At 36.4% G+C, this 15,018-nt stretch overlaps 1 protein-coding gene across 1 annotated transcript in view; it reads left to right on the plus strand.

Annotated features, from left to right (window-relative positions):
- Positions 1-15,018, plus strand: part of LOC110381995 (neural cell adhesion molecule 1) — a 145,254-nt gene that overhangs the window by 92,248 nt on the left and 37,988 nt on the right. Inside the window, exons 4-5 of the mRNA XM_064040852.1 lie at positions 11,105-11,313; positions 11,811-11,921. Coding sequence (XP_063896922.1) covers positions 11,105-11,313; positions 11,811-11,921 — 320 coding nt within the window. The remainder of the gene's footprint in view (positions 1-11,104; positions 11,314-11,810; positions 11,922-15,018) is intronic.

Genomic DNA, 15,018 nt, shown 5'->3' on the forward strand with positions numbered 1-15,018 from the left:
TATCAAATTATTTTATTTATTTTCCCTAATTACTCTCAATTCAGAAAAGTATTAATTTTTGGATGAACCGTGGCCCTAATCTCCAAAACCATGGCCACCATACCAAGCCACTAACACAGTGCATAATGTTGGCAACACTTAGTCAGACACGCTTACTAATTATGTTTTTACTACTGTGACGTGCCAGTTAACTTTAACTGGTTAGTTAACGAGTAATTAACGGTAACTTGTTAGTTTAGTGTAGTTGATAAAGTTATAATTGCTGTTGTGTGGTTATCGTTTTTTTTTATTTATAGTGATTCTTGTAAGTAGGAGATTGGTCGTATAATTGAGGTTTTGATGTTCTTAAGTAAGGAACAGATTTTCCAGTAGCTGAAATGATGATTTAGTTTTTTTTTTAATCATTTCATTGTTGTATTTATTTTTTATTTAACAATACTTTTTTTTATTTTTATTCATCACATAGTCTATCTCATCTATCCAAACAAATACACAAGTAGAAACTAGTTAGTAATTTGTTTCTTAAGACTAACGTTTATACAGGTTGATTTATAATCTATCTTTTATATATAAAAATGAATTGCTGTTCGTTAGTCTCACTAAAACTCCGGAATGGCTAGACCGATTGAGCTGATTTTGGTTTTAAAATATTTGTAGAGGTCCAGGGAAGGTTTAAACGATACGAAGTTCGCGGGATCAGCTAGTTGGAAATAAATTAGAATTGTTTTCTCATCAATTTTGAGGTGCATTTGATTATGGTTTTAATAAAAAGAAATCAAAACTTGCAAAATATGACCATGGAAAAGAAAAAAATCCAGATAAGATATTAAAGCAAATGAAGTGGAATTGTGACAGTTCTGTCTAATCATTTAACCCTACATTACCAAAACACAATCCACCTACAAATTAGAACATCCTGTATACCTGCTCAGAAATTAAAGTATTATTTGCTCTTCGCTTCATTTATTCGCTGAACGTAGCTACGGCGTAGCAGCGTAGCACCGTAGCACCGTAGCACCGTCGCTACGCCGTAGTACTATGTAATAGTGATTACTGCTATCTCGGAGCGTTTAAATTAATTTATTTGTTCTAAATGTTGATTTTGTGAAATACGTTGTATTTTGTATTGTAGTTGAAGAACTAAGATATATACATAACCTATTTATATGTAGGCACCTATCTCTACTAATGTTTTCTTCAATTACACTTTAATGAGTTTTGGGGTTTTCTGACACTTATAAAAAATAAGAAAATTTCCCAGAAAACTTAAATGACTGAAAGTTTTCTATGTGCAAATGATTAACCATACATAAATCGGCGAAGTTTCGACCTTACCACTTCCTATGTGTTTTTGTTGTGAAGAAAATAATTGAACCTTGTATATCATGAATTAATCCTTGAAATCGTAAATAGATTGCAGTAAAAAAGCATTGAACAAATTGAATAAAAAGTTGATAATGTGATATTCCAGTGTAAACAAGACTACAATTCTAACTTAGTTCTTACTACAACTGTCTTAGTTTCTACAGTAAACTTAGTACTAAATGTCTTTGTCTACAAAATAACTGTTTTCATATCCCACGCGTGCTACATACTCAAAGATGTCGTAAAACCGAAGAAAAGCGAGAGTATAGAGTAATTTATTTAGAACTTTATAAATAAATTATAATAAAAGAGGTATTTACATCAAAACTAAGAAGCATAATGGAAATTTGACAAAGAAGCAAATATTTTAAATCATACGAAGGCTTAAAATGCTAGAAATGTTTTTCATTTCCAAGGTGTACCTACAAATGTCAAATAAAAATTATGCATAGCCTAGAACACTACATAATCATGCTGTAGGGCCTATACAAACTTAGAAGTTGCATGTGTACTTGCCTGTCTTGAATCGACAATCGACCCACGAATTCATACCTGAGAGGTTGGCTCTTTACCCACTAGGCTACCACGACTCTCCCCTCCCTTTATATTAATCTAAGCTATAATGACCATCAATTTAATTTCATTAATTGAATTATTCTGTATACAGGCTGTGTAATCTAATAAAGTGTCAAAAAGTGAAAATATCTTTTGTTCTTTGAGGAAACGTTTTATATATTTTTCAGTCTTCACATATAAATAATATTTTATGTATTTTCGATTCAATCTAAATTAACTTTTAATTTAAATGACAGTGGTATTTACCTTATTTGCGTATTTTCTCATTTAGTTTTCGACGTCTTATATGTTTTTGTTAAGTACTTGTAGTTGTTGTATTAATGTACAAAAAAAATCCTCACATTTTTGCAACGCCTGCAAAAGGCCGTTAAGCTGAACCTAAACCTATATCTAAGATCTGTACAACCTTAACATGCAAATAAATATTTTGAGTTTTGAAAATAAAATAATTTCACACCCTGTACATAATTTTAAGATGGCGGCCATTAAAATAATTATTGTTGCGCTACCGGCATTAATTATAGGAATATCGTCGTTTTACAAAGACATTCTGGGTAACTGAAGCGTTGAAGTGACATTTTTGTAATCTTAATCCTATTTATTTTACACAATAACAGTATTGTTGTTGTCAACATTCATGTGAATTGAAATTATTTTAAAATGAATGACATTTACAATATTTTAATTTTACACTGTTGGTGATTTGCGTATAACCACAAAATACCATAATAAAATACTGTTGAGTACCAGTATTTGCCTATATGGCACGTTTTCTGGCTTATCTGCTAAAAACGTTTTTTGTTACAAATTTTAACCTGCCTTCCGAATCACTACAAATAACAATCGTAACAATATTATTATATCCATGTAAATTAGGAAAATTCCAACCAATATTGCTGAATTCCTTATCAACAAACAAACAGAAACAAATAAAACTAAATCAGAACATCATCATAACGTTATGTACTTACAAAGTTCAACATAAGCACAAAATACTTACTTATATCAATATCGAAGTCGTTTGCTATGAGCCTATAACCATGGAGAACAAATGACTAGCGGACATGTCATCACGCAAAATCTTCTAGGAAAGTAGCACGCCAAAATGGAAGTAACCAACTAACCACATTGTTACTGGCTCCTCCCTTATACGCCTTCTTTGGGCCCCACCCATTTTGTCTAAAGCCAAATCACTCAATTCTATCGACAGATGTGTCAACAAACCAGAAAACTTCGTTGGTTCACTAGCAACTGATCGTTTCGTTTACACCTACCGTTCGTTATATGACCTTACTGTTACTATTGTTATGTACTGGCATTAAATGCCTAATTTTGCTGTGCCTACTGTATCACCTTGTCAAAAAACTTGTAGATCGCAAATAAATGATATGAATATGACCTAGTAGTAGGCACCTGACCTACCTGCTTATAGCATATCCGCTCATCTTTCCTTCCTTCATAGCTATAACTTATTGGGTTTTAAGAGATAGCAAAAGTTATATTTGCAGGGAACGATAAATCGGTAGAGATTAATCGTAATAGCATCTAAGATTAAAGGGTTCCGCTAAACGCGAGAAGCGATTTACTCCAGAACTGATAGGTGTTAGGAAAAGCGAATTTGTTCTGAGAAGTAGAGATTGAACTGTATTTTAAATTATTGGGTTTAAAAAGGGTATTTTTTGTCATGTTAAATGAAATGTTAAATGAAATTTTGAAGGTTAAGCCACAGATTTTTATGATTATGTAATATATCAAATCAATATAGGTTCGTTTGTTTTCAAAGTATGAAAGGCGAGTATGTTCGGTGGAGATACACAAAGGACAAATAAAAAAACGAACGCACCTAGAGTTTCAAAAAAAGTTTTTTAGGATAAAAATTTTATTGCGAAGCTAATTAATTCAACAGTGAAAAAGACACACACAGAAAACAAATAGACTTCGAAATTCTGAAGTACATAAATCGTTTTTCATTCAATTACAAGCAAACTGCCACAATGCCACAAGACGTTTCAAATGATATTATTGCAAACAGACAGACATACGCTTTCAGAAATTTGACTTTCTTTGTGACAATCCTTTTCTAGGAGAGACCTATAAATATTCTCCGCGCTAGGATATCTCGACTAAATTGAGAACTATAAAAATGATATAAAATCACCGTAACGAGTCTATCTGTCACCATTAAGTGTTATCTTTTAGATATTTGCTGGTAATGGCTTTTGGGACACGCTGTATAGTTCCGGGGAAAAACATGGTCACTTTTGGTCGTATAGCGAAATGTTTGTCAATGTTTGGCTTGTTAATTAAGTATTACTAGAGGTATTATACGAGTATTACTAGAGGTCCAAACTGCATATCTGCATATCTCATGCAATATAACGTACCTCTTTTATTAGTCTATGCGAGTGAAGTGAATATCACGATAATTCGTACACTAGTCTTTCAGGTTATTGAGAACAGCAAACATACAGATGATTTGACTGAATATAAGGGTGTAAATAAATAAATGCTTTTGTAAAATATTGGCAACTGGGCTGAGGAAGTAAGATAGCAGTCGCTCTATGTAGTATTACTCTGGTACATCTATGGACTAGAAACACTATACATCTAGTACATCTATAGGTTAGATTGGAAACCAACTATAACATAGTTGGGAAAAAGTTGTTATTTCGCATTTTAGGATCTCTGTCACAGGAACATTGCAGCAGAAATACTTTCAAATAAATCTCAAAGTTCAAGTAACGTATGACTATTAAGGTAAACCCTATCCCCGATTCCCTTAAACCCATCACTAACTTTCAATGTCCAACAATTAATAACTGGGCCGCAATTTTCCACAACCCCGACTCGAACCGCCGACATCGCAGACGGTTCGTTAGGCGTTAACTTAACGAAGCGTAAGCGTACGTGAGCGACGCCGGGATATTTAACTAAATATAATTCTTGGCCAATTGATGGAGCGTCTGATCAAGGAAGGTTAATTTATAGGAGTTTTTTTGGAGGGTTAAGATTTTGTGTTTTTTATTTAGTTTGGTTTAATCTGGTTCAGTCAAATGGCTTAGGCACTTGTATTATAAATGCGAAAGTTAACCATATCGAAAAAAGTTATCTATATGCGAAAGTTACAGTTGTCTATATGTTCAGCTTTCACATGGATAGAGCCTGAAAATGCATAAAAACATAAGTCATCCACACTCTATGAAAATAATATTTTGTCACGCAGTACCCATGATACTAATATGATTGAAAACTATGTACTTCAAAATTTTTTACTGAGTACCTTAAGAAAGTCTTAAAACATATGTATATGTCGAACATAATTGATTGACGAACATTTACCTATACATAAGAATGTTGTTAAATGGTAAATTCCACCTAAATATCAACTTCTTGTTCCAGTGCCCCATAGCTCCATATTGTTCCTATCTAAAATACCACCTGTATAACATATAGCATGCTTTAAAGTCTTCGACAGTTCTAGATTCAAGACCCCCATTAAATCCGTGTGGTCAGCAGCACCATGAAGGATATCACACGCATGAGTGACATACGATTTTGTAACGCCCGCACAAAACTACGGCTCATCTATTCTTAGAACCCCTCACATCCTTCTCTAAAGGATCTAATGGAAACTCTTAATAAAGGTGTTGAATTGTCTACGTTTTTAGTTGAAAAAAGGGTAGATAAAAAATGGTGTTCGAAAAAGCTATGGAAATAACAGTTAGATTCTCGTAGGAAAATTCTATTGATAGACTATTAAATAGAACAATCAACTTTGAGTAATTTGTTTTGTATTTTGTAAAAAATACCGGATCAGCGGTTTTTAAGTGATAACTTCACTTATCCGAGCCGATTTTAATTCTATGTATCAAAGAACCACCCCTAGGAATTCAGCTTTCAACCAAAAATACATCCAAATCGGCTCACACGTTTAAGAGCTACGGTGTCACAGACGGACACACAGACAGCCCTATTTTACATCAGACAGTAAAAAATATGACGTAGGTTTTATTTCAACTTTATCAACTTCATTTATTCATGAATCTCCACCACGCATACAAAACAACAAACTCAGAAAATAATTGACGAAAGAGACTTCAAAATTACTCAAAATTCTTTAAAATAACGAAGTAATAAAATATGTATAATTTCCAGTCAATTTAGTATTCATAAACAACTCTGGCCGGTTACTTTGGCATCTTTACACCTGGGCTTGTGAATAATTTAATTATTTTTACGCTAAAGGTACGTTTTGAATGCTAGCTAACGACCGCACATGCCGCGACTGCATGAAGTTGGCCGCAGCTTCAGTGCTGGTTTGGATATGTATTTACATGTAACCGTTTTGGATCGAAGCGGCAGCAACACGTGCAGTCGCTGTCAGATATCGACAGTTGTATTTATATACAGGTGTATTACTTAATTATATTTTTGTTATTTTTTTACAAGTGCCGAAAGCGGTTATTAGATTTACAAATAAGTTAAATTATATTAGTTCGCCATTTTAAATACATACAAACCAGTAGTGCAGTTGCGGCTGATTTCATGCAGTCGTTGGAAGTGCGGCTGACAGTGGCAGTCGGCAGGTAGCGTTCAAAAGGTACCTTTATATTTTCTCCGAGAACGGGTTTAAATCTAGAGTTCTTGGTAATAATGTTACGTCGTCTTTTAAATACTGTAATTTATTCTGAGAATTTAACTTCAGTTTTTCTTTTAAACGATATTTTAATAATTATGTACTTAAATTATTTTCTTTATGACGTAGCTCATATTAAAAGCATTCATATTGAAAACATGTTGTTTGGTTTAATTAAAACTTTGTCATCCAATTAACTTTTGTACATGGAAAAAAGTGAACTTACGTTATTCTGAAATAAGCCAATTGACATTAAACTTCATCCTGTGATATTTTCGTTTAAGATGAAACAACAACCGACCCGTGAATCGAACTAGAGACTATAACTTATAGTTCCTGCAATAATTAACACAGTATAAGTGCTCAAACGTGTCCAAATTACGTATTCAGCTAAATTTGTTACCAGGCATGGAGAACAAAATGACTAGCAGAGGTGCCATAACGAAAAATCTCTTAAGAAAGTAGCGCGCAAATGCGGGTGAGCGGAGGACGAGGAACGTTACTGTCTTCGCCCTTATACGCCTTCTTTGGACCCTATCATTTTTTGGAATTCCCAAAAGCATTGACAGCTCAAAGAACCCGAAAGCCTCATTAGTTCAATCGTAACTGATCGCTTTGGTCATGCCCACAGTACGAATTTGACCTACAAGAAGGCGCCTGACCTACCTTCATGGCATCTCCACTCTTTTCTTATTCTGTGCACCCAACTTACTATAAATCACATACCTACGTACATAGATATATATGTACATTATACGCTAGTACATCGAAACAGTTATTTATTACCGGAGATTATCGAGTATCGTCGGGCGTCAGGCTTAGTATGTATCCGACGTTAACGAGCCATATCTTGTACCTTGTAAAGTGATGGCAATTAGGCCTGGATTATACGGACGGAAATTTTAAAATCAATTCTATGGTGTTTGCTTTTTATTGTGAAGTTCGTTTCTATTTCAAGCAGGAGTTTTATGAGTAAATATTTTGAAGCTGAAGAGTTTGTGTCTTTGATAGTGCTAATATCAGGAAAAATATTTCAGATTTCGATAGCTCACTTATTGAGAAAGGCTATATTTTTTCCGCATTCATGCCGATACTACTGAACCAGACGGATAATTTTAGGCCTCAGAAAGAGCATAGGCTACTTTTTATTTGGGTGTAAACGCGTGGAACGATTAGTTTTATGTAATTCAGCCTATCTGTTGCAGATCTTTATCCTACTTATTTTACGATCTACAATTGTCTTTAAATATGATTGTGTACAAGTCACGAAAGTTTTAAAACCTACGTATCATAAACCGGTAAACGTATAATATTCACCTCACTATATAATCATCATCAATAACTCCTTCTCTTATTCCAATTTTATTTGGTGTCGGCGCAGCATGTTTTCTCCTTTCATACTTTTTTATCTGGCGTCATCTCACAAGTAACATTATTTTTTACCATATCGATTTTCACACAATCCATCCATCGTTTCTTTGCTTGTCCTTTTCCACTCTCGTTGTACCCGACTTATGTTGCATGTACTAACGCATTAACAGCAATACAGGTCTCATCTGTCAAAGATACTAGATACTACATACTAAACCATACTGAAAAACGTATGAGAGAGATAACCTCTCTCTCATAGTATAAGATACATTTTTTCCTCTTTAAGCTTGATACCTATATTTACCTCACTTGTTAAACAGTTACTCCTGTCTGTGAAACCGCAAGATAATATACGTTCTGTAACCATAGAGTGACGTCTCAGCTATGTAGTCGCTGCTAACGAGAGTGATCGCACTCCTGTTTATGTTGTACCCGACGCCGTAATTTAGGGACGGGCTACACAAACAGCGGTTTACGTACTTACATTTGGCTTGATAATATGTGGTACATACGTAGCAATGTGTCTTTCAAATAAACTTCATTTCCCAAAAAATATGATTGAATAAAAACGGTAAAAGAAATATTTATTTTTCAGCAAAATTACTATGATATTATTTATCGTCTTTATATGGCTTTGGATAGTTTTAGAACCATATTATATTATAAGATAAAATCATATCAATCATAATATGACGCCGATATGGATCGTCACCATAAAATTGAGTAAACTTCAGGGGATAATCTAAACAAAAGCCACTAAATACTTCCAAAATTTTCTAAACAAACAAATAATTTAACAAAAGAGAAGCATCTATTTCAAATTGAAATAACATGTAAAAACCGATAAGCCACTAAGACAGCGATTACAATCACAAAACAGTAAACCTTCATTACAAGACAAGTATTATAGTTAAACACTAAACAAAAAATGCTTGAAAATAAATGAACTGTAGTTTTTTTGTTGAAGTATCACTTACAAAGGCGTTCGTGTTAGCTTGCTCGTAAAAAGATAAACGCTATATCTATTTAAGTACTGACAAAAGGCTGTAAATTTTGAGCCTTTTTAAGTAGACTTTTTGTTCACTAAATGTACACTTACTTACTAGCAACTTATGTAAGTAAGGTGTATTTCTGCAACGACATATTTTATGATGCTAAACTTCCACCATCACCTAGGCAGGTTTATCCCAACTATGTTCGGGTTATCTTACAGTCTAATTAGATATATGTAGAATAATACCAGAGTTTTACATGGAGAGACAACCTTTAGTGACCCTTATCCAGACTAGGATTAGACTTACTTCGTAGACCTAGGCGTTAGTTATCCAGACAAAATATATTTCAGCTTTGTCTCTGAGAAGGAAATGCATTTGTGATGCATGTGGTATCAATTGAAAATGTCTATGTGTGACGGTGGCTTTTTAATTGGGCCACAAACTTTTATCTATTGAATTTATTAGTTCATTTGATCTTCGAAGGTTAATAAATTTTGTGTGCAGCCACACAAAGAAGTCATGAGAGTTCACAGAAATGGAATTAGAATTTTATCTACCACTTCTTCAAGCGAAACAGCAGCGGTTGTAAAGAAAATTGCACATACACTCCACAAAGCTATCCGAAACATATCTACTTAATACACCTGTGCAAAACATAACTAACACAAGACAATCCAATAAAGAGAGCTCGCAAAAACCAACAGTTTTTCTTTACACCACAAAAGCTTCCATACGAAGACAGGGCCATAAATCTAGGCCCATTGTTCCGTTGAACTACAATTACTATCTATACAACTAGAATCTAGTAATACCTAGTTCTCGCAAACAACCGGAAACTTAGCGTGACTACACAAACGGAAAGCACAAACTGAATCGCCGTCGCCCGCTCAGCAGCAAACTTAATGGCCCAACACCCATTGTCTGTACCTCCACCGAAATGTACACCTTATTTGTAGTAGTTAAGGTTCAAATTTGGGTGTACATGTTTGATGCTACGGTGCAACGTAGACAGAACATTGATAAATACATAGCGTTTAGATAAGGCGTTTTAAAAAAGGGTTTCTTTTGTGTTCTGTGATGAAAAATGTTGCGGTTTAAGGGTGTAGGGTCTTTTAAAGGGTATTTTAATTGGGGTATCGATCGGTGTCATTGGACTGTGTCTTAGAGGGTAAAATTTTAAAGGTATCTTGTTAGTGAGCAAAATAATTGAAAAAAAGAAATACATCATTCAATTTATTTTTAAAATGACGTCTACATCTAGTCTAAATAAATTAATACAAATTAGTTTTTCCTTCTACTACAGGAATTTAAACTCTTTTGTCGGTTCAGCAGTTAAAAAAACACTAAAACAGACAGAGGTGCTTTTGTTTTCTTACTTTTTATGAGTGTTGTTTTATATCTGCAGTTAAAATCGTGTAGTTAATTAATTTGGCCTTTTAATTAGTATGGCTTTACTATTCCTTGTAGACCTTATCTGTTTTCATAGTGGTTATGTGGTAAAGAATATGTTGTTTTAATTAGTCTAACAGCCAGTTTCTTCATCAAAAGTTAAAGCCAAAGTAATGTCTAAAGTAAAAGTAACGGTTAAATTCAATTTTTCTATGAATTTTGCTGTCACTTTAGCCTTGAAAACACGAATTTGACCGTTACTTTAACTTTAGACATTACTTTAACTTTTGATGAAGAAACTGGCCGTAAGTCGGACATTATAAACTGGCTTACAAGATAGGTACTTTACTTTTATAAACATGGGTGTTCATAGAATTATGCAGGTTTTTATACAAAATAATAAATGTGTGGCCTCTTAGGCGTACAAATATAAAAAAATAAGGAACATTCCTAAAATCTTACTTAAAATTAAGTTAAAAATATAATAAATAAGCTAAGTACTAACAAAACAGTTTTAATTTTCAAGCAGTTCCACCCACATCCAGAAAGAACTACTTCTTACACGCGGAAAAAATAGCCTTTTAAAATCGGTTCAGTAGTTTTAGTATGAAAACACTACGGTACAGATTTACTTTTGCATTTATAAAATTAACATATAACTTTTATGTGTCTCATACAAAATTATATAGTTTTTACAGATACACAAAAACCACGATAAAGTTCCAAAGTCCAAACATTCCTAAATATCTAAATATTTTTAATTTGTCCGCAGTTTCGACGTCCGAGGCCGAAGTTTCAACAAAGCTCTCCACTGGTCTGATCCCCTCGCTTTCGGAAGAAGGGCCTACTTCGTCACCATGTCCAGACCCTCAGCCCTCACGGTGGATGCTGTCCAGCTTGATGATGAAGGCGTCTACAGGTGTAGGGTCGACTTTAAGAACTCACCGACTAGGAATTTCCAGATTAAGCTTAATGTTGTTGGTGAGTATTCTGTCTTGTCTTATTATACCTATATATGTGTATTAATTTAACTTTCTCTAGGATTTTCTCTCTATATTAATGGAAACCCCATGTAACACCAATCAGAAGCTTTTTAAGTTTAGGTATACTTAAACAGATGCCATGTAAGACTGTTCTCTGCTACGTAGAACCAACGAACTATACTTTAGACTCTATTTCAATCACTTCTATTTATAAGTATTGAAAAATATACGGTGATACATTTATAATGGCATCTATTAAAATGTATGTGGTAAATATATAATACTTTCACGAATAGATAGTTACCTCTGTAATCACTATGTAGGTGAATTACGTCACTACATTCGTTCCTTTTCAATAATTTCAGAGAAGGGATTTAATTATTTTTATTAAGTAACAAAACATTTACTTAGTTACAATATTTAATAAGAACACAGTTTAGTGTTGTATTTTTTTTTTTGTATATTTAATGTATTTTTCTTTTCATATTATAACAGTACCTCCACATCAGCTTCTGCTGTACGACGAAGCGGGTCGCGATGTCGCCGGTGTGGTGGGTCCCTTAGAGGAGGGAGGCAACTTCACACTGCTCTGCGAATTGAGAGGGGGTAAGCAGAACATAATATATCCATGTAGTGTTATAGTTGAAAATGTACTAAAAATAAAGATGGTAAGGCAAAATCACTCTATAGCATAGCCATAGCCACTACTGGCTTAAAAATACATATTTTTGCAGTAGTAATAAAATATACAGTTTAATTATATACGATCAAAAAGAACAATCACAATTATTAAGGGCGTTTTTCAATTAATACTGCTATTTAAATACAAATATAATGAGTTTATTGTTTTACATAAATATAGCTTGGTATTCAAATATTCAATAAATAAAAATAATAATTTAATACAACGTATTAAAACAGATTAAATGGCAACTTTAAAGAAGAACTCTTTTATGCTGCTTTATCATACCAATCAAATGTATCTATCCATGCTCACAATTATTTACTTCCTTAATCCAATTCATAGCGTGTGCTAAATTTCATCCAAACCCGTTGAGCCGTTAAATGTGTTTGATTAACAAACTTCCTAACGAAATAAGCTCGAAAACCCCTAAACTCGCAAGAAGCCAAACTTACCCTTTATGCAATTTACTTACTATGAGAAAGGATTTTGACAATGTTGCTGATGTTAATATCATCCCACATTTTGTAGAATACGGATATTTCAGTTCTGTGCCTTCGGCTTGACCTTTCGGAGATTACCTACCTTACCTAGAGTACACACATGCTTGCTACTTACGTCCATTCATGATAGTGTGAGCTGCGGGCGGGCACAGCGACGACCGCGCGGGGAGAGAGGCGGCGGCAGGCGCGCGATTGTAACTCGAACGCGCTCTCGTCAGTACGCTATCTTTATTCTAGCGTGCGCACGTATTGCTACAGTGTAACCGTTATATTGTGGTGTAACGTTGTTGTAACGTTTGTGTAAGAAAATATATATAACGGTAAGTTATTCATTATTTTGTTTTGTGTGAATTGTGTGTTTTAGGTGCGGGCCAACTGTGAACAAGAATGCTGAGGTCTAAGTGCTTAATTTTGCATCTGCAATTTTATTAGAGCCAATAAAATGTTTGTCGGACATACCATCCACAAACTGCGACCGATATAAGCGATACGTTGGCAAGCCAGCCACTATCGTACCTACGGGTCGCGCTGCGAGTTGCATGTTTTGTTTACATAAACATTGCGGCCCAAAACTTGGGCGGCGCGGCTCAACTTTTGGTCGGCGCGGCTCACCATTTGAGCGGCGCGGCTCACCATTTGAGCGGCGCGGCTCACCATTTGAGCGGCGCGGCTCACCATTTGAGCGGCGCGGCTCACTATTTGAGCGGCGCGCGGCTCACCATTTGAGCGGTGCGGCTCGATATTTGACCGGCGCGGCTCCAGGTTCGAGCCGCGCGGCCCTTAATCTAGGCGACGCCGCCCAACATTTGGATGGCGCGGCTCGATATTTGAGCGGCGCGCCCCGCGCCTTGAACCGCTCCCCAACTTGTGAGCACTCAGTGAACTTTTTCACTTTGCTTCAGATGACCCAGCTTGGAGGAGTGGTGACTCTGGGTGAACTTTTGGACGAGCATGCCGAAGCGGAGGAAGAGAACGTAATCTTGGAACGGGTGAAAGTTTTGGCTCAAGAGCATCTCCCCGATGGTTGGACGAACTGGGAGGTGACCACGGCAACGAAAGAGGAAGTCTTTGGGGAGAAAGTCGACCCAAATATACTAAACAAACTCGTAGTTGCTTTGCCTACCGTAGGGTTAGTTCGTGCCTTTATACCGGAGGCGGATCACCTGTCCGAAAAAGGTATAGGAAATTCGGCACAAGATACTAGACTGGGCATTTACACGTGCCCTTATTATAGGACCTCCTGCCATCTCCAACCGCATCCGCGGATCTGCGGCGCGCACGGAATACGTGAAACAGTCGGTTGCTGCGCTTATGCCTCTTCTCCACACAAGAGCGGAGACAGATAAAATACTCTCAGGCTGTCTTTCGGAGACAGAAGAGACCAGTCGAAAGAGGAGGTCGACGTCTCGGGTCAAAGAGCCCGCGACACGTCGACCTAGGCTTGAGTCTCCGCCGTTCTCTACTGGGACGTCACTTCAGGAAGAAAGGTTTTGTGCATTAGAGCAGAAAATGGAAATGCTCCTGGAGATGGTCACTCAAAGCAGAGGCAGAAACAAAGATTCGGACTCTGATTCTGACAAGGAAAACGATTTTTCCGATGGCGAGGAAGAAGTAAGTTCAGATGCCTCGGACGCCCCATCGTGGAAAGCCCCTACCTGGGGCCCATATCCAAACGAGCAAGACGAGCGAAACGAAAAGGAGCTTGAGTTTCGACCCACGACTAAAGAAGCAGATCCTCTTGTTCCGGAGCCGTCGTCGCAAGCCAAAAAGGAAGGCATTGAATGTCAAAGACTGGGCACTGATAGCTGGAATCGCATCAGATACAAGGACGTAGAGAAGCACTTACACGCCGCTTCGCCATTTAGCCCGCTAAAAGTAAATACAGAACTGGGTACTTTAGCCTCGCGGCTCTCTCCGTGGGTGACGAGGCAAGAAGGAATTCTAGGCACAATCACACACGGATTGTTGCTCCAGCGCAAGGCGCTAGCAGACGGGCTCAATGCCATAATTAAAAAATGCCCAGACATCAGCACGGACTTGAGACGGCTGGTGGAGGCAGAGGACTCTAAGTTCAAATTAGTGTCAGATCAACTGCTACAATATGTTTGCGCTAATAGGGCTGAAACCATTGAGGTTCGTAGAAAAACTTTCAGGCCTAAAAATGACGTCCTCACCAGCGCCCTCAACAACATACCTCCTTCGCCAACCCACCTGTTTGATGAAAAACTATTTAGCGCGTTTATTAAAGACAACGGTGGCACATCGGGAATTTTTGCCTCATCTAATTTAAATAAAAAAGAAACTATTCATTCGTTTCGGAAGAACTCATTTCGCAAAGCATCTTCGCATGCTTCCAAAAGCAAACAACCGACTGGTCGCGGTCACTCTTCAGCAGCGACCACCACCACGTCTACTCGCAGTGCAAACTACCGCCGAAGCGGAAACTCTAAGGCACCAAATAAGCATCCCGATCGACACGGAAAGGATAAGAAATTACAAAGAGGTCGTAAGTACTGAC

Source organism: Helicoverpa armigera, chromosome 23 (assembly GCF_030705265.1).
Source record: "Helicoverpa armigera isolate CAAS_96S chromosome 23, ASM3070526v1, whole genome shotgun sequence".
Taxonomy (NCBI): Eukaryota; Metazoa; Arthropoda; class Insecta; order Lepidoptera; family Noctuidae; genus Helicoverpa; species Helicoverpa armigera.